At 39.9% G+C, this 22,062-nt stretch overlaps 1 protein-coding gene across 6 annotated transcripts in view; it reads left to right on the top strand.

Annotated features, from left to right (window-relative positions):
- Stk17b (serine/threonine kinase 17b) overlaps window positions 1-22,062 on the top strand; it is a 64,282-nt gene that overhangs the window by 4,486 nt on the left and 37,734 nt on the right. For 5 of the 6 annotated variants that reach the window (XR_010050945.1, XR_010050944.1, XM_063259471.1 and 2 more), the window contains exons 2-7: window positions 1,301-1,465; window positions 6,551-6,763; window positions 14,389-14,533; window positions 15,184-15,310; window positions 17,011-17,059; window positions 17,688-17,867. Coding sequence is in view for 4 of the 6 variants with exons in the window: in XM_063259471.1 (XP_063115541.1) it covers window positions 1,344-1,465; window positions 6,551-6,763; window positions 14,389-14,533; window positions 15,184-15,310; window positions 17,011-17,059; window positions 17,688-17,867 (836 nt within the window). In the remaining 2 variants the exon portion in view is untranslated. Of the gene's footprint in view, window positions 1-754; window positions 833-1,300; window positions 1,466-6,550; window positions 6,764-14,388; window positions 14,534-15,183; window positions 15,311-17,010; window positions 17,060-17,687; window positions 17,868-22,062 lie in introns of all 6 variants that reach the window. The other variant, XM_013145266.3, reaches the window with a different exon arrangement.

The following is a 22,062-nucleotide window of genomic DNA, read 5'->3' as shown; positions in this document are numbered from 1 at the left end:
GTCTCTGTGTGTTGCCAGGTAGTGCTGTGTGCTACCTTGGGACTTTGCCATCAAGAAGGCCATTACCAGACATGGTCCCGAGCCTTTCTCCTCTAGAATTATGAGCCAGAATAAGTATTTTCTCTTTACAAAATAGTCTGCCCCAAGAATTTCAATGTAGTGAAGAAAAACAGACTACTACAGTGGTGAAGTTTAAAAATTGAAGGTCTCATAGCTGGGATAGTGGATGAGTGGGATTTAGACCTTGCTGTTTCATAATTCTGCATTCCTGCCCTTAGACTCCTAGAGACATGCCCAGTGCTAATCAGATCTCCCCGCTCCAGAGGCAGGGACTTAGGGAAAACCATTTTACTGCCTTAGAGTAAAACCAAGAAAAGAACTGAAAACACTGAACTCCAGCATTGAGCGTTTGCTGAAGTAGAAGATGGTTGGCATTGAAATGCATTGAGGTACAGAACAATAGATGTCAAGCAGAAAATAATGGGGGGTGGCACAAGGGAGCACAGCCGAGGGTTATTACAGGTGGGTGCTGGAAGAACAGTGCTGAACTTCATCTTGCAGCATAGCAGCAAGCCTGGAGTCCTGTGTCTTGGAATGTGTAGTCCCCCATTGTCAGGATTCAGTCTATATGAAATAGCAGTTTGATGCGTATAAATAGCCCAGTGGTTTTGATAAATATGAACTAGAGGTGTAGATTAGAACTTGGTCTTGGTTTCTGTCAGTGACTCATCCAACAAAATGTTTACACTCTTAGCCATGGCCGGACAGAGGAGACAGTGGAAGACTAAGAGAGCTTCGGAGTGGTTTTGAAATCAAGCCTCCCATGCAACAGGTTATTATTTTTGTAGCCATTCAAATGTTGGTAATATAACTCATGATATTTGAAATCACCACTAAATTTGTTTGACCATACAAAATTAAAATAAAAAATGATGACACTGTGGTGTTAAATTACTAATCGTGTGAAAGGTGTGGAGAGAGTTTGAATTAAAAACCAATGATTGTATTATAATTTTATACCTATTTTTAAGAAGTGGGGAGGGTTTTTACAGTAGTTTTACTGTGAAATGAAGTCACAGCTTTACTGAGGTGCAGTGGAGGTGACACCTGTTCGTGTGTGTGCTTCTGGTTTTCCCTCCTGTGGGCAAAACATGCTCTTTAAATAATCTGCTTCTTTTTGGTTCTACCTTATTGCTATATTTGGAGATGTATAATGTAGCACACATCCTGTCAGAGATAACATCTTTTTTTTTCTTAATTATATTTAAGTTGCATCCTCTCTCGCCTTCGTTTTCCACAGGTAAAACAGGTGACTAGAAAAGCTGATCCTTGGAGTCATCGACATGGCACGGCGAAGATTTGATTGCCGAAGTATTTCAGGCATGCTAACGACAGCCCCTCAAACTCCAATCAAAATGGAAAACTTTAATAATTTCTATACACTTACATCTAAAGAGCTTGGGAGGTAAGGAAACGACGATGGTACGCTATGTTTAAACTCAAATTGTGGATTTCTATTTCTGTAATTCTAGCTGGAAACTCACTTTGGCCCATGAACAGTGATGTCTACCCCTAACACAGACAGAAATTGAATCTGTAGAGGGTTTAGTGAGTTTGTGTGAGACGCCCCACCGAGCCTGGAGTCCCGCCAGGTCTCAGTCCTCTTCTGCAGATGGGATGGGAGGAGGTCAGCATGTGGACTGCTGAGCCTGAATCTGGGCTCTGTCATTGACTAGGTGTGTGACCTCAATTAAATTACTGAAGCTCTTTGTGCCATGGGTAGCTCATCTTAAGAAGCAATGAAGGTAATTTTACCTGTTCCAGGGGTCAAATGTCTTAATACTTTTAAAGTGCTTGATACAGTGCTATAGAAGGTTTAATGAAACATATTTTAATTCCTAGGATGTTGTGCATGGTTAGGGGATCTCCTCCCATTTCTTTCCTAAATTAAACAAAATAGATAACTCATGTCTGGCAGTATAATTCTGTGTTACAAAAAAAATGGGCATTCTATAAGGCCAGTCTTCAGAAATTTTCCGTCGGCTTAACCAAGATATAATTTTCTTAAGTCCAAGGAATGACCTGATATCACAAGATCATTTAGTCCTGTAAGCCATAAAAGCCATACCAAATTTTTAACTTCAGTGTCTCCCAAGCTTTATATTAAAGGCAATTAACGGTTAGAAATGGTGGTCAGTTTACATCTGTAGCTTGCTCTTAGTTACCATGGAAGGTTTGCATTGGAAGGACTTTGATCTGGGTACAGTTTTGTGCAGGGCAGCCTTCACTCCTATAATTTCTGCCAATAAACTATTATCCAGTATCAATTTGCATACTTCATTGGCGGAGAACTCGCTCCCTGAGGAGCTGTCTGCTCTGTTTGTGATACCTTGTTAGCATAGAATGTCCTGTTTTCTGTTCTGCCAGTATCTACCCTGTAGACGTGGTTCTCCTTTTGTAGCTGCACATAACATGCATACATGTGGCGACTCTTCAGATACCTCAGATAGCTGAGCACTGACGGTTTCCTTCCATGCTTATCAGGCGATCGGATTTCCAGACGGCCTTCCTCAAAGCGGTTACCCTCTGCTGAGCCTTTGGTGTTTTCCTTGTTTCCTAGAATGGAGGCCTATACTTGGACACCTCATTGATATAATAAAGGCTACTTTAGTAAAGATGCCCAAGAAGTCGTTAGCAGTCAGCCTGCCTCTCCCCATTTCTCCATGCTTCTGTCTTCCTGTCCCTCCTCTCCCTCCCTCCCCTTCTTCTGTTTTTCCCCTAGTAATGTGGCATCTGTGTTGAGCAGCATCACATGATAGATTAGAAAAACAGCCTGAGCTGCAGGTAGGTGGCCCTCGCTTTGCTATGGATCTGGGGTCCTGGTGGGCTTAGCGGTGTGACTTCCGTCTTGCCTGCTGGGAAGGTGATCTAGATGGGTCCAGGTTTTCTTTTATTACAAACGTGCGGCAGTTACAACGAATAGGGAATTAGATAAACAAAGCTGTCAACAGCACACTGGATGCAAAACATTTTTCCAAGTTACTACTTTCATGGATAAGGGTACTAAATTTATTAAATTAAATTTACAAAACAAGAGATACCGTGGCAGCTATAAAGCCTATAGTTTTTTCTTTGAGAAAAACAGAAGTTAAACTTGGATGAGTATGACATCAATAATATAAAATTTTTTTATAAATGAGATGCCATCATGAATACTGGTTATTTGAATTAGTATGCTTTTTAACACTTTAGAGCAAAAACTTATGGTAGAAACTGATTAAAACAAATTCATTTTGCTAATATCCCACCACATGTCTTTGTGATCTGATTAGTGTCTGAATTGTGATGGGCTAACGGGTCAAACGCTAAATGCAGATGTGTTTAATTAGCAGCCTTTGATGCATAACTAATCATTACTTTGCATCTACCAAAAGCGTACTTAAAGTACTTCCAATAGTGTAACTAATCTTAAACATCCTGTGTTTTTGTACAGTGGAAATTGGGATTGTAATCTTGCTTTTCTCAAGGGCTGCATGTTTCGTTGTATACATGCATATCATTCTAGGGTGTAGGGAATGGCAGAGTTACCTTTCTAAGGCAAGTGATTTCTTAAAACTTGATTTTTAGATGTCAGTGTTAGGAATGTATTTTTCTTTATCAGTCCAAAGGAGAATACATAAAAGTTAAAATACACAAAAGTTAAGTTCACTTTTTCACTAGTCTAGAACCCCTTGCATTGTTCCTGTTTTTTACCACGTTGGGTAGATTTTCCGTCCCTCCCCCAAAGGAGGGTGGTTTCATAGGACTGTGGTCAGGCAGGCCAGGCAGATTCAGAAATAAACGTCAGCTTCCTCTGCAGCCGCCATCCCAGCCCCCACAGTGACTGTGTGCGCTAGAACGGAGCAGGTGACTGCTGGACCACTGGACCTGCACCACGAGGAAGCCCACTGGGCCTTGCCCTTAGGGTGCCACTTACCCATCGTTCTTGAGGGTCTTGAATGTTTGTTCAACTTAATAGAGAGCATTACACAGGGAAGAATATCGCTGAGACTTCTACACTACAAGTAGTATTTTAGGATGGAAAAAATACTTGGCTTTTTCCTAGGACATCTGATAATTATGGCAAGAATATGTGTCTTGTGCAACAGTAAATGAATATATACACACATATAAAATTGCATTGGAATTGCAAATAAACTTGAAAACACAGAAATGTTTCCAGTGCAGGGCCCCGACCAACCACGTGAGTGCCACTGCAGTGGGGGCATAACTCTGGCAGCTGTGCCACAGGACTGTGGCTTGGGCTCCTGTTCTGAGGGAGGCGCCTGCATGCAGATTTTGGTGCACCCCTCCCCTCCTGGCTCTTCTGCTTGGTGGCCACAGAGCAGATGAGCCACTGTCCCTGTCCTCCGGGCGCCTGTGTCTCAGATCAGTCAGTGTTCGCACCCTGGCTTAGGAAGGCCTCTCAGAGCACATGGAAGGCACACTGACGCTGGGGCTGCAGTTTGCTCTCTGTTTCTGAGGGAACTCACTCTTGTAATTATAGTCATAAAGTTATAGCAGGGCTACACTGCCACCACTGGTATCTAAAACTGGTTTTCTTTTAACAAGTATAATTTTCTTGACTAACTAGTTTCTGTTTCCTGAAGTTTACAAGGTTAATTTCTTCATGAAGCCTGAAGTTTCCTTTCTCTGTTGGACAAGTTTTTGCTTCTGAGTCTAAGTAGTAATTGGCAGAAGCACATTAAACCTTGCAGAGAAACCTCACAGAAGAAAAAGAAAAACTATTTTAAAGGAATGACTCATGTTCTACTGATTACAATTGAGAGTTAGAAATTCACTGTCCAGGTTAGTTCTTGACACAACCATTCCATAGGTGACCTTTCACACATCATTTCATTTTATTCTCACTCAATTTCCTCAATCTAAAACTTATAAAACGCCAGAGACTTTGAATAAAAAGTTAAGGAATTGACTTAGTTTTCGTGTGTGGTTTTTTTAATAGAGTGAGAAATACATTGTAGAAACATTCTCAAATCTTAAAACTGCTTTCAAAGAATCAAGTTTGTACATCATATTTACTTAGTTATTTTCATAAATGTAGAAGTCAGATTATAGCTCAATTACTCTTCTGTGCATTTCAGTTTGGTTTACAGCGGTTTTCACTGCCACCAATTTTGAATAATTTGGGGAAGAATAGGGATGTTTGTCATGCTGGTCCTTGGGAATAGCAAGTGAAAACAATCAAGCAATTTGTTCCCCCCGGCACCATAAATAGCAACTGTTTTAAGAATGGTTTTCCTTGCTAAGGGCTGATACGTTGTTCTAGAAAAGGGAACTGGGCTAGAGAAGTTGCAGAACAAAAGTTAAGATTTATGACTTCTACCCGACTTGTTAGTATAACAAATTAAAGAATAGCTTGAGCCTAAAGAATAGCTTGAGAATATGTGGAAGTTCTTCATTTTGGATCCTTTAGATTTAGAAGGCTTAAAAGGCTTAAAAAGCTTAGAAGCTTAGAAGGCTTATGGATGGGCTGCAAAGCCTGAAAACTCTGGAACTGAGTGTGCACTCCCTGTTTAGGGTGGGTGCACGTTTTTCCTGTAGCCAAGCCGGTAGCATCCATTAGTTGATAGTCTCTGACTCAAAATAGGTTTAGCCCTTTGTGAAGCTAGGTATTGGGTAACTATAGGCTTGTACCCATGGCAACCAAGTTTTACATTTTTAAAATTTTGACCAAGGAGCTAAGCACTGTTGTTGGAAAGAGCTGAAAACACACTTATTCCTAAAATGATGAACATGACCTTAATGTACCTAAAAGCTGAGAATCATTGACTTTCTTAGTTGATCAAGAAATGTCTTTACGTATTCTCCATGGGATGTATGATCTTCCTATCTGTTACAGGGTGCATAGTGTACTGACCGTGACTAAGGATGGACTGATGGAATACTCACAAATTATGATAGAAAGTTCCTAACTTGCTAAAATTCATGTTTAAAAGCAAATTGTTTATTGTATTAATAAAGTTAAACAAGTCATATACCCATTTTTCATTTGGATTTTTTTTAAGAAAAAGTGTTCTGCTTATCAAGTCGGTATGATACCCTGATTAGGGTACAGTCTTTGGAAATAGACCTGTTTAAATCTTCACTTTGACCAAGTTACACATCTCTGTGGCCTGCAAAACAGAATAGCATTTGCTGTATAGAATTGTTGTGATACTTAAACACAATAATTTATGTCAAGTGTATGGCTCAGAATAGGCATGCAAATGAGATGATATGCTTGCAATTATAATGTATTAGTAGCAGAAAATAATTATAATCGTCTTATCCTGGTATTATACTTTGTCATTTACATTTCTTTACATATACTATACATGTTATAAAAGTACTCATGATATTTGATTCAATTTAGAGAATTAAGACGGATTCTTATTGGCATAAATAATTAGACTTTATAGTTCACTTATAACAATATCTGTAATAGATGAATGTTGTTCTCTATTCAAAAGTTAAATTGCTTGTCCTTTTCTCCCCACCCCACCCCCAGAGGAAAGTTTGCTGTGGTTCGACAGTGTATATCAAAATCTACTGGCCAAGAATATGCTGCGAAATTTCTTAAAAAGAGAAGACGAGGACAAGATTGTCGAGCAGAAATTCTCCATGAGATTGCTGTGCTTGAACTGGCAAAGTCTTGTCCCCACGTGATTAATCTTCATGAGGTCTATGAAAACACAACTGAGATCATTTTGATACTGGAATAGTAAGTACGGTATATTTTATAAGTTTAAGTTACTAATTTTAATTGATAGAACATAGTACATTGAAATTGGCAGACATAAAAATGATAAAAAGTATGGTAAAAAGCTTACATCTGTCGATAAAATATTAGAGACTGTATATTCAAGATTTCACAAAAAAGAGAAAATAAGTTACTACTCAACATTAAGGGACGGGGTGAAATAAGTGTAGTTTTATTTTGCTATTGGCAGAGAATTTGAGACTTTCCTGAAACACAGTCTAATGGGCAAATAGAACTGAAGGAATGAATGTATTTTGCCCATCTATTTGGAAAACACCTCCAAGGAAATGATCTAAGGAGAACAGAAAAGCAAACTGCATAATGGTACTCCTAGTACATTGTTTAACAAAGAAACATGGTGTGTGCGTTTGCAAACACACGCTGTTAAGCATGTAACAACAAGAAATAAGTTATATATCTTATCAAAGAAAAATCAAAGACCCTCAAATAGTCAACAGTGTGTGAGTTGGTCTGAGTCGAGGGAAGTTAAAATAGCTGTAGGTATCAACCAGTATTTTACATGTTTCTTTCAGTAGTACCCAGTATTTCCTACACAGGTATAAAAAATGTGTTTGCACATCTGCAGCAACTGGAAAGCATCAGCTAAATTTATGTTTAATACCTTTCAGGTTTTGGCAATTTTTAATAAATCTATTTTATATTAAACAAGATAAGTTACTTTTTAGAAAAAAGATGTATTAGGAACCATAGTAACTTTTTATAGCTATCTTGCATCATTGCATTTTTGAATTTAAAAGTATATCAGCTTTACTTTAGTATTATTTTAAGAATGGAGACTCTGTGTATATATATATATATATTCATGTTTTTTATGCCAGGAAATAGATTTGCCTGGTATCAACTTGAAAAAGTGAAAATACTGATTTTTTAAATTGTAACCTAACAAATAGTTAATTAAGTATAAATACTATGACATTTCCCAGAGCTTCAAGATTCCACATTAAGGCATGTCACAGTGTCTTCAGTATTAATTAGAATTGCAGGGAAGGCCAGGAGCACCAGTATGATTTCATTTTTCAGACATTTGTGATTACTTTGTCAAAAATTCTTTAGCTATCTGCATGCTATTTGCATGATTCTGCACTTTTATATAGTTTTTATATTCTGCTTTTATATAGATTTTTATACAGTTCTGCTTGAACTATATAAAAAGTAGATAATGTTTTTCAAAAATTGTAATGAAATACTAAGTTTGGAGGACGGCTAGACACAGGTACACTGGTGAGTGTCATAAACTCTCCTCTTAGGGGCTTATCCAAACAGCAACAGCAAAATACATTCAAAAGTATCGACATATTTAATGAATCGCTCTTGTTCATACTACTGTGAAAACTGATTCGGGTTCCCTTCCCAGTAAACTAGAACTCTTACTGATGTGTGCACAGCTGGTTGGAAGGGAGAAGCACCCAGCAAGTATTTAGTGAATTAATATATTTATTGCCAGAATGACTAAGATTTACTAGAGTTTATTGCTGAGATTTTGGCTTAGTTACTGTGCCTGTCATTTTGGGGTGGTCTGATCATATCAGGTAGCTTTAGTGTATAGAAAAAATTAGGTCAGAGAGGTTTGTCCAGTAAGGTGGCATAATTCTTATGGTAAAAATAAGATGGTGTAATCTTTCACTCTTGGGACTATTGCCAATTCCGTTCTCTCCTCAGGCCACCTTACATACTTGTTTTTCTTTTTATTTTACCAAATTTCGATCAGAATATTTTCCCCTTGCATGCTGAATGAAATATTTATTCCAAAGAACAGGGCACTTTTTACACAGCCAACACCAGCATCAAATTTAGGAAAGTTAACATTCAGCCAATGATATCATCTAATAGTCATTCTTTAAACATTTCTTTGATTGTCTCTAAATTGTTCTGTAGAATTGGTTTTTTTTCCCCAGTACAAAACCCAATCAAAATTCATACACTGTACTTGTTAAATCTCCTCAGTCATTTTATTTTTCATGACTTTGACATTTTTGGGGAAATCTGCATCACTTAACACATGCAATGCTATACATTCTGGATCTTCTTTCTCCATTAGATTTTTAACATTTTTATCAAGAAGACAGTGTAGGTGGTGCTGTTTCTGGTGGCATTACTGCCAAGTTGTTTTTTTTTTTTAATTTGACCGTGAGTAAGACACAATGTGCCAGCTCTCCCATTTATTCCTGTTTGTAATTGGTCATGTGTGCAGTGATATTTAGAGACCTGGGAATACCTTCTTGTTCTTACAACTTTTCATGCAGTGGTTTCAGTAACAATTGCTATACTTGAATTAACTACTACAATAGAGGTCTGAAAGTGGTGATAATAGCTTATTGTGTTTTAATTGATGGAGTCTAATCAGTTGCTACCACCATTTTTTTATGCTGAAATTGTCCAAAATGTATCAGTGGTTAAATTTATCATGTGGCCTTTTAAGTTATTGATGTGTCGTTTTAATATGATCATGTTAGTGTTTGAGGACTTCCTTGCTTTAGGCACACCAGGGTTTCTAGAGTCACTTTCTCCAGGAAGTTCTAGTTTTTGGTGCAGAATCATACTTAGAAACTAAGATAGAGATGCTGGGATGCTCACGGACAGTGGGTGATCACTGCTCCTGGACCTTGCCTGACACTAGTGTTAGGAAGCTGTATTTGTAAAAATCATGAATTTATTCTCACAACTCCACTCTTAGTCTACCACCATAAGGTTCTTTATCACTCCTCACATAATGTGTTGTTGTTGTTATCTGCCTGCTTCCTCGACAGCACTTAGCATTTGTCTTACCCAGCAACATATACAGAAAAGTTTGAGTGTAGCAGTATGTGTTACCAAACCGTTCAGTGAAGTTTGACTTTTTTGTCGCCATTCTTTTTGAATTTGCAACATAACCTAAGGCAGTGGCCCCATGTACCAGGAACTGTTTTTGTGGACCACAGATTTTCTGTGGATTGGGGAAGTGTGGTGATCCAAGGAGGTTACATCAGTTGTGCAGCATAAATACCCTTGCCACTCACCGATAGGGCTCTGATAGGAGTCTGCAAGCAGCTGGTTAACTCTGCTCTGTGGGCAGTCACCCCTTTCTGTACCTGCTGCAGTGTCCCTGCCTCAGCCCCGCCTCAGACAGCAGGCACTAGATTCCCAGCAGGAGCATGCAGCCTGGATCCCGCACATGTTGTTCAAGGTAGGGTCTGCACTCCTGTGAGAACCCAGAGTCACTGCTCATCTGATGGAAGTGGAGCTCAGGCTGAGATGCCAGTGATGGGGAGGAGCTGCGAACATAGGTGCCGCTTTCTCCCCTGCTGTGTCCTAATCAGCCTGGTTCCTTCCTAACCAGCTTGGACCTGGATCCCTGCACTAAGGGCAAATAGCTGGAGTTATGTAGTTAGGTGTGTTTGTTTCTATTTATGTTAATTTAGGATTTGGTTTTGTAAATTCTTTTAAAAACACTTTTGAAATTATAAAAATAATTTGCATGGTTTAAAACTCAAAGATACATGAAAATGTACACTACCAAGTCTTGCTACCATTCCTATTCTTGTTATTGTCTTCGCACTTAGTCTTTGTAGGTAATTGTATTTATTCATTTCTAGCTCATTCTGTTCTTTCTTTCTTTTCCTTTTCTTTTTTCTTTTTTCCTTTATGTTGCAATGTCTTCAGCATGCTAGACAGATACTGTACCACTGAGCTAGCTACACCCTCAACCTCTGGCTTGTTTTTCACATGCTGCTTCTTGCAAGTGTAAGTGAATTTATACATCTTTGTATTTCTTTTAGCTATGATAAAAGCAGCATACCATATATGCTCCTTTACACCTTGTTTTTTTTTCTTAAACCTAACAGTACCTCTGAAAAGGAAAACTTGCTTTTACTCACCAGAGACAATTCTGTGAGATCATGTGAGACCTATATAATATTTTCTTTTTGGTCAAGAAATTACAAAAAGTTAATTTCTAATTTTTGTATATGAACTATCTTTTAGGTGAATATTATAGACCCAGCAGAAAGTGATGCAGATTATAATAAAGTATGTAAAATAGCAAAAGCCTTACCTCCTGGCATGATCTCCATCACCAGAGTGGCGCATTTTACCAGCATATAAATGGTGTCAATAAAAGCACGCCTTGCTAACTGACCGTGCAGCAAGCACTGCACTGAGCACCGCAGCTGCATTGGTATCTGAGTTGTGAAACTCCTCCAAGAAAGCCTGACATTCACATCCCACGTTCTAGTTCAGAGGCATGAGGAACTGCTCTGATGGGTTTCTTCCCATTCTAAAACTTCATTGTCATTATTTCTGCCACTGGCATAGATTTTTTTTTTTTTTGGTCTTTTTCCTTTTTATCGGTACCGTGGATTGAACTCATGACTGCCTGCTTGCAAGGCAGGTGCTTATGCCACTGAGCTAAATCCCCAGCCCCTGAGATATATATTTAAAGAAACTCAGTATAAAAAGTTAAAAAACTACTTCATTTGGATCCCTAGAAATACTTATTTTTAACATCTTTACTGTGTTTTTCCAAAGCTGCATGACTAGGTCTGTAATTTGGATAATGGAGATACTGCTTTCTTTTTCTGAAAGTTTTGACTCTAGTATCCACAGACATCCATCATTTTGGAAGATAAAATATTCTGATTTTTAGCTTTTCTTATATTAACTTCATATTTATTATGTTATTGGAGTCTTTCCATATATACTTTCTCCTTTTCTACTGAGTCTCAAACTGTGTTATGAAAGCTGCAAGGGGCAAACGCAGATATAGACAGTGTACGGCTCATAGCTTCACATCACAGGGCAGCTGTGCTGGAGCACTGAGACCGTGCACCGAGCGGGAAACGCAGGGACAGGTGGAGGCACGCTCCAGCTTTCTGGGTGTGTTGTTAGTGTCCCTTCAGGGACCCTGGATGTGCCTGCCAGGCCGATGATGATGCAGGCGGTTTTTCTGACCTCAGTGTTATCTGCCTCTGTGTGTGTGTGTGTGTGTGTGTGTGTGTGTGTGTGTGTGTGTGTGTGTGTGTGAGTGACTGCTCAGGGGGACTTGTTACATAAAAAGGGTCCACTTGTCTGCTGCTCACGGTTCCTCTTTCTGTTCCTGATTCCTGCGAACTTCTGCAATCTGCTGCTTGTGTCGTCCGCTCCTTCCTTCCTCTGAACTCTTTCTAACTCTCGATTCTCCACCGTGCCCCTCTTTTGTGGGCAGAGTCCTGCAGGACACTGGTCAGTGTCCAATCCTGAGGGGGAGACACTGCAGGGCCAGCTGGCAGTCACAGTGTGTTATTCTTGATGTAAGCAAAAAATCCTTAGGACGCTCTTCCTGGTTATAAAAGCAATACATATTCATTAGATTTAAAAGATGTAGGACCCATGTAAACTGTGATTACTTTACGGCACATTCTTGTAGTTTAGAATCATTCTTATTGCTTGATCTATACATGTGTAGCTTCAGAAGTGAAGTTGCAATCTACTGGGTATACTCTATTGTAAGTCTTTTTCACTTAAGAATGCAAATTTTAATTTAGCAAGACTTTAAAAGTTACTTTCAAAATGGGGTTCAACAAGAAGCCCTTAAATGCAGAAAGGTTGGATATTGTCTAGAGTAGAATTAATGTTTGTTGCTCCACCATATTAGGGACTGATGTGTAGTCCAGGTCAGATACCGGATGCACGCTTCCAGGGATGCCTGCTGTGACCCTTGCGAGAGCTCTGGGGCCAGGTACCTCACATACATTAGCCAGTGTAAGTCCCACATCGGAGGTTGGGGACCTCATTCTCGCGTCTCAGTGGAGCAAGCAGGCATCTCATCCCCATTTGCATAGCGGGTTAGTGACAGCCCTGCGATTCTGCAGACACCGCAGACTGTCTGTGCTCCCTCTGCGGGCCTGGGGCAGCCGCCACTGCCTCTTCAGCATGGCTCTTTGGGTGTATGTCTCATGAAGTGCCTAGCAAAGAACTTATTTTCAAAGATTCTGAAGTTCATCTCTTCATTTTCTTACAATTACATTAGTAATATTATGTAATGCAATGTTACTAGTCATACATCTTGAATGTTTTGGAGGAATATATTTAAGTCACTGTTTTGAGACAATTTGTTTAGTTAAAATCAGATCATGTAACCAGAAAGGGAAGAGTGAAAGTGTCGCCATTGTCATTCTTCCCTGGAGGGACCTCCAGAAGGCTGTAGGGCCACCAGGAGGAGTTTAAATACTCACCGTTTATGGAGATGGATTTATTTTAGGCAAAAAAGAAACAACAACAACAAAGCATTTACGCAGTTGTCCTCGTGTACCTTATTTTGGAGTTTCCCACTGTGAATTGAGAGTGGCACACTGTCCTGCAGATTGTGTTCCGCAGAGGCCGTGAGGCAGATGGGAAGTCAGTTTCTTAGCTCTCCGAGTCCTGGTGGGCGGTGGGGTGGCGCCTGTGTGGCTCTGCTGCTGCTTCTGCAGACATCTGCACAGCATGACTTAGCAAATTCTGTGGCTTCGGTGGCACACTGCTGATGACTCGGTGGCGAGTGACAGATGCAGTGTATCTAGGCTGAGATCACCATTGTTTCTCAGGGCTCCTATAAGGTGCTCATGACTTTTTTCTTCTCCCTGGCACTCCCGGGATCTTCTCAATCCCAGCTCAGACTCTCTGAAGAATGCATGCCAGATGCTCTTCTGGAAGTTGTGGGTCAAAGGAACCAGTGAACCAGAGAAATAAAGAGTAGTTTTTTCTAGCTTGAGTTGCTGCTTGATAACATAAAATATGCTCTACTTGAATTTTCCCAAGCATAAATTTGATGAGCAACCGTCTGGATTTTTTTGCATGACACTTTCACCACTTTTATCTTATTTTTACTTAATTCTCAAAAATCTGTTGAGTTTAGTGAGATCTGTTTTACAGATGGGGAAACTCAAGTACTATAAATGACAGACCCTAAATTGTATTGCCAATAAATAGCAGATTTAGGATTCAGTTTGGATTGTTTGATTTCAAACCTAGGGGTTTTTCAGTGTGCCTTTTTGAGCATCTTTAGATTTCAGTTCTTTAAACGTATCATTGGCTTCTGGTCCCGAGCTTTCTACATGAAGCTGCAAGACAGGATATTGGTTAAGAATGTGGATTCTTAACCACATTATACAGATTCCTATTACGACACCATGTTTACTGTGTGACTCTAGCAGTTGCTTAGCGTTTTCGTACTTGTTTCATCTGTAAAATGGGAATAACCACACACCTCACGTGGTATCATGAAGCTCAGCGTAGACGAAAGTCTTAAGACATAAGCAGATTTATCCATGCAGAGAGCAGAGCTCAGAGCATTAGCTGCAGTTTCCATTATTTTTACTGCAGAGTTAAGGCGCACTACTGCCTTAGATTATAAAGTGACTCAGTTTGTTACATTTTCAAGTATTAATACAAGGTTTGAGTTCTTGTCATTTATTTTATTCTTTGACGATCCTTCCCTCTACCCTGTTTTTAAGTGTGCTTGTGTGTGTTTTGCACACACAGAAGTTTACATGGTTGTATATCTTTGACTTAACAGGTATATGGTCTTTAAAAGTTATTTTTAAGTTTCTGTTATTTGAATTTTATTTCAGTGCTGCAGGTGGAGAAATTTTCAACCTGTGTTTACCTGAGCTGGCTGAAATGGTCTCTGAAAATGACATTATCAGACTCATTAAACAAATACTTGAAGGAGTTTATTATCTACATCAGAATAATATTGTGCACCTTGACTTGAAGGTGAGGTAACACGTGACATGAAGGGGCACGGCGGCTGGGCTCGCTCTCTGCCCTTGGTGTGCAAGCTTCTAAGCCAGCGTGCCAGCGGGCAGCCACAGCTGGTTTCTAGGCGGCGCTGGGGCCCCGCTTGCTTGCCCGCTGTGCTACTGGGCTTGGTTTTGTACCGCAGCTAGGAAGCGGCTGTGTGTACACAGCTCAGACTGTAGCTTATCTATGCTACAGACCTGGCAGCGGCCAGACCCAGCTCGTGCACAGTCACGGCCCCGCACTGAAGCGCCTCTGCTTCACCACGTGGGCACCTGTCCGTCCCTGCCGTCTCTGCCGTTCCCAGGCCCCTTCCTGTGAGCACATCCTTGAGGGCTTCGCCCAGTGTCGTCTCCCCAAGAGCCTACCTGGACTCTGTGGGCAGCAGCAGGCAGCCTTGTGTCTGTTTCCGGGTTCTGTGTGTCTCGTACTCACTTAACCTTCAAGTGAAAATCCTTCTTGAGCAGAGTTTCTCCTCAGGAGAGGTGCCGTACGTGTTGGCAGGTGACCCAAGGAAGTGCGTGATAGATAAGCAGTAGGTTCCAGTTCATTTACCTCCAGCTTGAGGCTTGTATTATTCAGTTGCATGTTAAAGTACTTATAATTTTTTGTTCTGTTTTATTTAGCCACAGAATATATTATTAAGCAGTATATATCCTCTTGGAGACATAAAAATTGTAGATTTTGGAATGTCTCGAAAAATTGGGAATGCATGTGAACTTCGGGAGATCATGGGAACACCAGAATACTTAGGTAAGAATTCGCATTTATTTTCTACATCATTTTGAAATTTATTAAGTAGATGATACTTTTTAAAACTATATTTGAAGGCTGTTGATTAGTGTTAGTAGTGTTTGCCTAGCATATAGCATATAAAGCATATAAAGCCCTGGGTTCTATGTCTAACATCACAAATCAAAGAAAAACAGCAATACAGTCCTACCCTGTTATGTTTTTCCAGCATGTAATTTTGGGATTCATTTAGTTGAAGTACTTTAATGCACGGAAACTTGGTCATGACACATCTAAATGAATCATAGTGTGTGTGGGTACTGACACATTCATATTTCAGAGGAGTTGAGCAGTACACATGTAAAGTGTCATGTTTCATATAAAGACTTTGTCTCTACATAAAGAGAACAGTAATAAGGAAATTAGTTTAGGAACAGAAGAAAAATGGAAAAGGTAACACTGCCATAATCAAGTGCCTTTGAGTGCCTTTAAAGCCTGATTGTTGGATAGACTTCACTTTTTCTGTGGTCCCAGCTCCAAAGCTGTCTGTAATACAGATATCTTTGGTTTTGCAGGAATTGTTGGCAAGAGAGTTTGCTGTTTGTTGCTACTGCTGATGAATGGGAAGTTTTATATAGGGCAGTGAAAGAAGGATTTTGAAGACAGGTACCAGAAAGGGACCTATGATTGGATTATCTAGAAATACTGTCCCAAGTCAAAAAGTAGATCATGCGTATGAAAGATTCTTAAATTCCATGAGTGGCATATAGAGTATTTTGACTTATGCTAGAAATTTATTTACCTTTTTTATTGTTTGTGTGGCTGTCCCTATATAGACAGTGAAAAGTCACAGCTAAACACAACAGGTTACCACTCAGCCAGACAGTCATTTCCAGAAGTGAAAAGCAGTGTCAGTGACTAACTTTGGAATGCTAACACGGACCTCAATATGTATCCTCAAATAAATGGTGGTAAACTTTAAAAACACAGCTCACAAGAGTGTGTCAAATAGTTGCGGGTAGTTTACCAAAGACTACAAAGTAGTTGGACATTAGAAAATAAATTCATTTTGAAGAAAGTATTTGACTGTATGGTGAAAAAAAGGAGACAATAATGTTCCAGCTTAAGTCCTAGTTTGGATGTGATGGCAACATAGCAGTATGTGGTGATGCTGTGAAAGTATAGAGAATTCATTTTGCAGTTTGGGGGCTGGTGAAGAGATAACTGGAAGTTAACTGCTTAGCAAATGAGATTTTGAGTTTAAAAGGAATATTTAATCCACTTAGCATTTCTAAGAAGCATAATTTGTTCACAATGTCATTATAAATGAATATGATCTGATTTCTCTGAAAAGAAAAATTTAAATTCAATCTAATAAAATAATGCAAATTAATTACTAACAGTAATAAAATGAAAAATTTAAAACTATTCTAGCTTCTAACATTTTATTTATTCATAATTGTTTTCTCTGTTAATATTAAAATATTGGCTCTTTTAAACTACGTAACCACCAGTTACTCTATGAATATTATTAGTGTTTATGAAGCATTTAGTCATAACTTGTTTAATATTATACATGCTTACGTGTCTGATCACAGGCCAATTAAAAGTATGCTAAATTTCTGTTTGTGTTTTATCACTCTCTGCTTTTCAAAATTCAGTTCTAATTTAGTATAAAATAATGTTTGTCAGTATTGAATTTATATTTTATTCTCTTTCAGCTCCAGAAATCCTGAACTATGATCCCATTACCACAGCAACAGATATGTGGTAAGATTCTGTTTAGTTACCTAGCAGCGAAAGTTTGGTAGTGTACATTCTGCTGTTCTTTGATTCCAAATGTAAACTATAAGGCTTCATTTAAAAATTTTTTTCGGGGGCTGGGGATTTAGCTCAGCGGCATAAGCACCTGCCTTGCAAGCAGGCAGTCGTGAGTTCGATCCCTGATACCGATAAAAAGGAAAAAGACAAAAAAAAAAATTTTTTTTCAAGTATCACTATTATAACATAGGAGAATGTTTACCTGCTTATTTTGTTTAAGTAACACTGAGTCTCCCAGCCAGAAGTTCAGAAATGCCCAGGAAAATCCGCTTTAGTGATGAAAACTCAGTTGAATACAAGAATACATTCGGCCGGCGCAGGGCTGTGCTCCTGACAGGGAGAAAGCCCCGCAGTGGGGCAGCCTCCTGGGAACCTTAGGCAGTGCTGTCTGCTGGGAGAAGAGGGTGGCTGGGGGCGCTCCATAGCAGGGGTTTATGGAGGGACCCCGCCATCAAAAGCAGTTAAAGTCTGTAGTTTAAATGCATCAGTTTTTAGAACAGAAATGTGTAGAATATTGATTGTACATTATACAAATATTTTAAACATTAAATTGATTTGGAATTCTTCCTTTTTTTAGGAATATTGGTGTAATTGCCTATATGTTGCTAACTCACACTTCACCATTCGTGGGAGAAGATAATCAAGAAACATATCTTAATATTTCTCAAGTTAACGTAGATTATTCAAATGAAACCTTTTCATGTGTTTCACAGCTGGCCACAGACTTCATCCAGAGCCTTCTGGTTAAAAATCCAGAGTAAGTAGAACATTCATTTGTTTAAATACCATTACCAAAGAAGATGTGTCTATTAAGGAAGGTACATTCTAAAGTGGTACACAGTTCTTAAACATGTACTCAAATTTCAGGTCAAATGTAAAGATGGCATAAAAGCTAAATAAATAGCAAATATATAACTTCAGGGGCTGGGGATTTAGCTCAGCAGCATAAGCACCTGCCTTGCAAGCAGGCAGTTGTGAGTTCGATCCCTGGTACCGATAGAAAAAAAAAAAGAAAAAAATGTATATAATTTCAGATAGAAAATATACAATCGAATGTTTGCAATGAGAAGAGTTTTGGGTTCTTTCTTTCTTAACCATCTGCTAACCCTTGAAAACAAACATAAGTAAAAAGTCTAGCATACTATGGCTGGTTATGGTAAGACGTTATCATGAGTGATTTATAGTTTAATTATAGGTGAATAACAGGTACGCATTGTGGATTGTCAGCTCTTGAAGAGTAAGACTCTGTAACAGCCTTCTGTACCAGGGCCTTGAAATCCAGGGTGGAGATTGCCTCATGGGCAACTTCCCCACTCAGCCCCACTCGCTTTCAGGGGCAGAGTGGGGAGCCCCGGGACTGGGAGCCCCAAACTTCTTACTTTTTAGGGTTTTATCACTGACGATTAATCTCCTGAAGGACTCATATTCTTTATCTATTAAAAAATCTCAAGCACCTGCCTTGCAAGCAGGCAGTCGTGAGTTCGATCCCTGGTACCGATAAAAAAAGAAAAAGACAAAAAAAAATCTCAAGTTTCTTAATTATTTTATTGGACTAATTCAAGTCTAAACTGTTACAAACTATATCTGAATGTGAATGATTAGTAGAAATAATAATGATTCCATAGTTTCTGGCTATATAAGCAAGTTTAATTTAATTTAATTTTTATTTATTTATTTACTTTTTGGTACTGGGGATCAAACTCACGGTCTCATGCTTGCCAGGCAGGCACTTATACTGTTAAATTAAATCCCCAGCCCTAAGTTTAATTTTCTTAATATGTTTTACCTAGATTTTCAGATGTTTGTTAATGATCATATTAATTCTTGTGATGAGAAAAAAACAGTCTAAAAAAACATATGCAGTCATGCTCAGAGTTATACAGAGGTGTTTTTCCTTTGATTTGAAACATTTTGATATTTGATCATTATACTTCCAAGACAGAAAGCAAACCTTAAGAAGTTAACGTGTTGGATAACCATTATAGAAGACCAGCCTTTGTTTTCAAGATTTAGAAGTTACTGCTTTTAAGGAATACAAGTGATAGAGAAAATGAATTACTTAAATTTTCCTCCGAGGCTTTTATCAACCCAAGTGACACATAATTTTACTTACTTTTCTTTCTTTTGGAGACAGGATCTCCCTTTGTAGTCCAGGCTGGTCTTGGAACTCACTGTGTATCCTAGGCTGGCCTTATCCTCACTGTTGGTGACCCTCCTGCCTCAGCCTCCTGAGTGGTGGGATTACAGGCATGCGCCACCATGCCTGATTGTGGTTTTTTTAAACTTATTTTTTGTTAGAGTAACATATACCTTCAAGCTTTTTGACTAGATTTTCGTTTGTGAATTCCATGATAAACTGCCTTTCCAGTACACGTCAGGAGTCCAGAAACTCTGCTCCTCCGGCCCGCCTTCTCCGAGCAATCCCAGGTGGATTCTTTCCACCCAGTGAGATGCACACAGCAGAGGCGGGCGGGGCTGGCGAGGGACTACAGGGGTGACTCCCTGATGTTTTTCCACTTATTATTCTGTTTCCGTAGGTGTAACTAAAGGAAGCAGCATTCCAAGATGGTTGTTTAGTAGCTGCAATTATAGGATGTCTTCCACTTGAATTGGCCAGTTTTAATTTTTAAAAATCTGTATTTACCTAGAACATAAGGCAGATCTTTTTTTCTGCAGTGAAAGAAATCTCAACATTAAGTGCAGCTTTCAAGTCACTTGCAGAAGACTTACTTAATTTTTAAATTAGAAACACTACAGTTTTTTCCTACTAACAATCTTTCCATATTGGTTGTACTTCCAAGAATTTTACTAGGAAAAAGTTAATTTTAAGGTTCTTCCATATTTAAGTATAAATTCATGTGCTTAGAGTACAGCTCATTGGTAGATCACTTGCCTCGCCTGCCTAAGACCTGAGCTTGACCTGTACCACATTCATAAAAAAGAAAAACATCACTCATGAGAGAGTGAAAAGTAAGATTTAAGTTCAAAAAGTAAACCGTGAAAGTTCTATAAAACCTTGTATTTTTTTCATAGACCTTAGAAGGTCATTTGGAGGTCAGTTGAAACTATCTTTCTAAATATAGAGACCTAATAATATTATGGCTAATTTATTCTCTGGAAGTAATCAGAAGTTCCCCAGAACATTTTCTCAGTGCTTACTGCAGCATTATTTATGATACCAAGTTTTGAAAGCACCAGTAGGTGTCTGGTTAGTAAACGATGGTGCACCTATGTGTAAGAGTGATGAATGATACAGCCATTATTTAATATACTGACTGTACTGATGTGGAAAGATGCTTGCCATCCATCATCAAGTGAATGAACAAAGCAAACTGCAGGCTGCAGGCAGATGTACTGTGTGTGAATGTGTGTGTGTGCGTTTATACATATGTAGAGAAAATACCTGCAGGTAGAATTGGAGAATGAGAGAAGAGAGAAAATTTTATTTTTTACCTTCATGGGAAATAATTGGGTATAATATTCAAACACAGACTCCAGAGTTAAGATTCCCTTTACTGTACCGTGTTCGTTTTCACTGACAGTGTATGACAAATGCCTGAAAAATCAACTTCAGAGGAGGAAAAGCATGTTTCAGCTCAGGGTTTCAGAGGTCTCAGTCCGTGGTTGGTTGGCTCCACGGTTCGTGGGCCCGTGGCAAGGCAGACGTTGTGGTGGGGAGTGCACAGTGGGGAAGAGCTGCTCACCTCCTGGTGCCGGGAGCAAAGGAGAGGAATGGTCAGGGTCTTCATACCTCTTCAAGGACATGCCCAGTGACCTAGCTTCCTCCCATGAGGCCCATCTCTTAACAGGGTCCCCATCTCCCTGTTCCTACCAGACAGGTGGCCAAGCCTTCAGCACAAGGGTTTTGGGAGGCATTCTGCACCCTTGGCTCCAAAGGCTTATGTGCATCTCATAGTGAAAAATGCATTCAGTGCATCTCCAAGAGTCCCCAAAGTCTGAACAGTTCCAGCATGGCTCAAAATCCCATGTCCAGAGTTCCCTGAGACTCAGGGTCTTGTTTTTAGCTGTGAGGCCCTGTAAACATTAAAAACAAAGTTCATCTTCCTGTGACATCGTGGCACAGGGTAAAGGTTCCCACTCCCAAAGGTAGGAGCAAGAAAATAACAAGGAACAATCAAACTGACACTCGACCGGTACCCAGTAGGACAAAGCTTAAATCCCATAGCTCCGAGTCCGCCATCAGGGCACATGGGGATGGTGTGAGCTCCAGGGTCCCTGGGCAGCCCCTTCTTGCCGCCGCAGCCTCTCTCAGGCTGGCTTTGCTCACTACTTGCCACTTCTGGCTGCAGGAAGTCCAGGTTCCTGGCATCCCTAAGGTCTGGGACTGCCGCTAAAGCGCTGACTTCTCTCTCAGCTTTTCTGTGCCTGTCTCATCAGGCTGCTCCCAGGGATCACACTGCCTGGCCTCAGGCTTTCTTTTGAAATCATGGTGGAAGCCTCCCAACTCCAAAACTCTTGCACTGTACATTGCTGCAAGAGCAGCATCCTGTGGACAACTGCAGCATCTGCTTCCAGCTGGGACGTGGGGCCTCTTGCACTGTGGCTGCAGCAGCCTCTGAGTGCTGGCTGGAGGAGCGTGGGAGGGCAGGTATTGGGAAAAGAGCTCCTAAGGCATCTGTGTGTGAGCAGGGTACCCCAGTCCTTGGATGAGTTCCACTTTTACATCTTTGAGCCTGCGGTGGGTGGGATGTGTGAGATGCCCACAGAGAATCTCTCCTGTATCACCCTGAGCTGAAACTTTACTTGTGCTTTCTGGCCACAGTGTAAATTTTCATTGCTGCCTCTCCTTGCTCCTTTTGTTCTCACTAAATCTGGCCCAAAGCACCCAGTGCACGGTACCCACGCCATGGCATCAGGGCTGTGCCTGCAGGTTAATGGGTCCATCACCTTGAAGCTCAGCCTGCCAGAGAGCCTCAGGCATAGACCAAACA

Source organism: Cavia porcellus, unplaced genomic scaffold, assembly GCF_034190915.1.
Source record: "Cavia porcellus strain 051 isolate PalLab524CR breed Dunkin Hartley unplaced genomic scaffold, mCavPor4.1 scaffold_12, whole genome shotgun sequence".
NCBI lineage: Eukaryota > Metazoa > Chordata > Mammalia > Rodentia > Caviidae > Cavia > Cavia porcellus.
The sequence above is the reverse complement of the archived record's forward strand: the minus strand, read 5'-3'. Positions and strand labels throughout refer to the sequence as shown.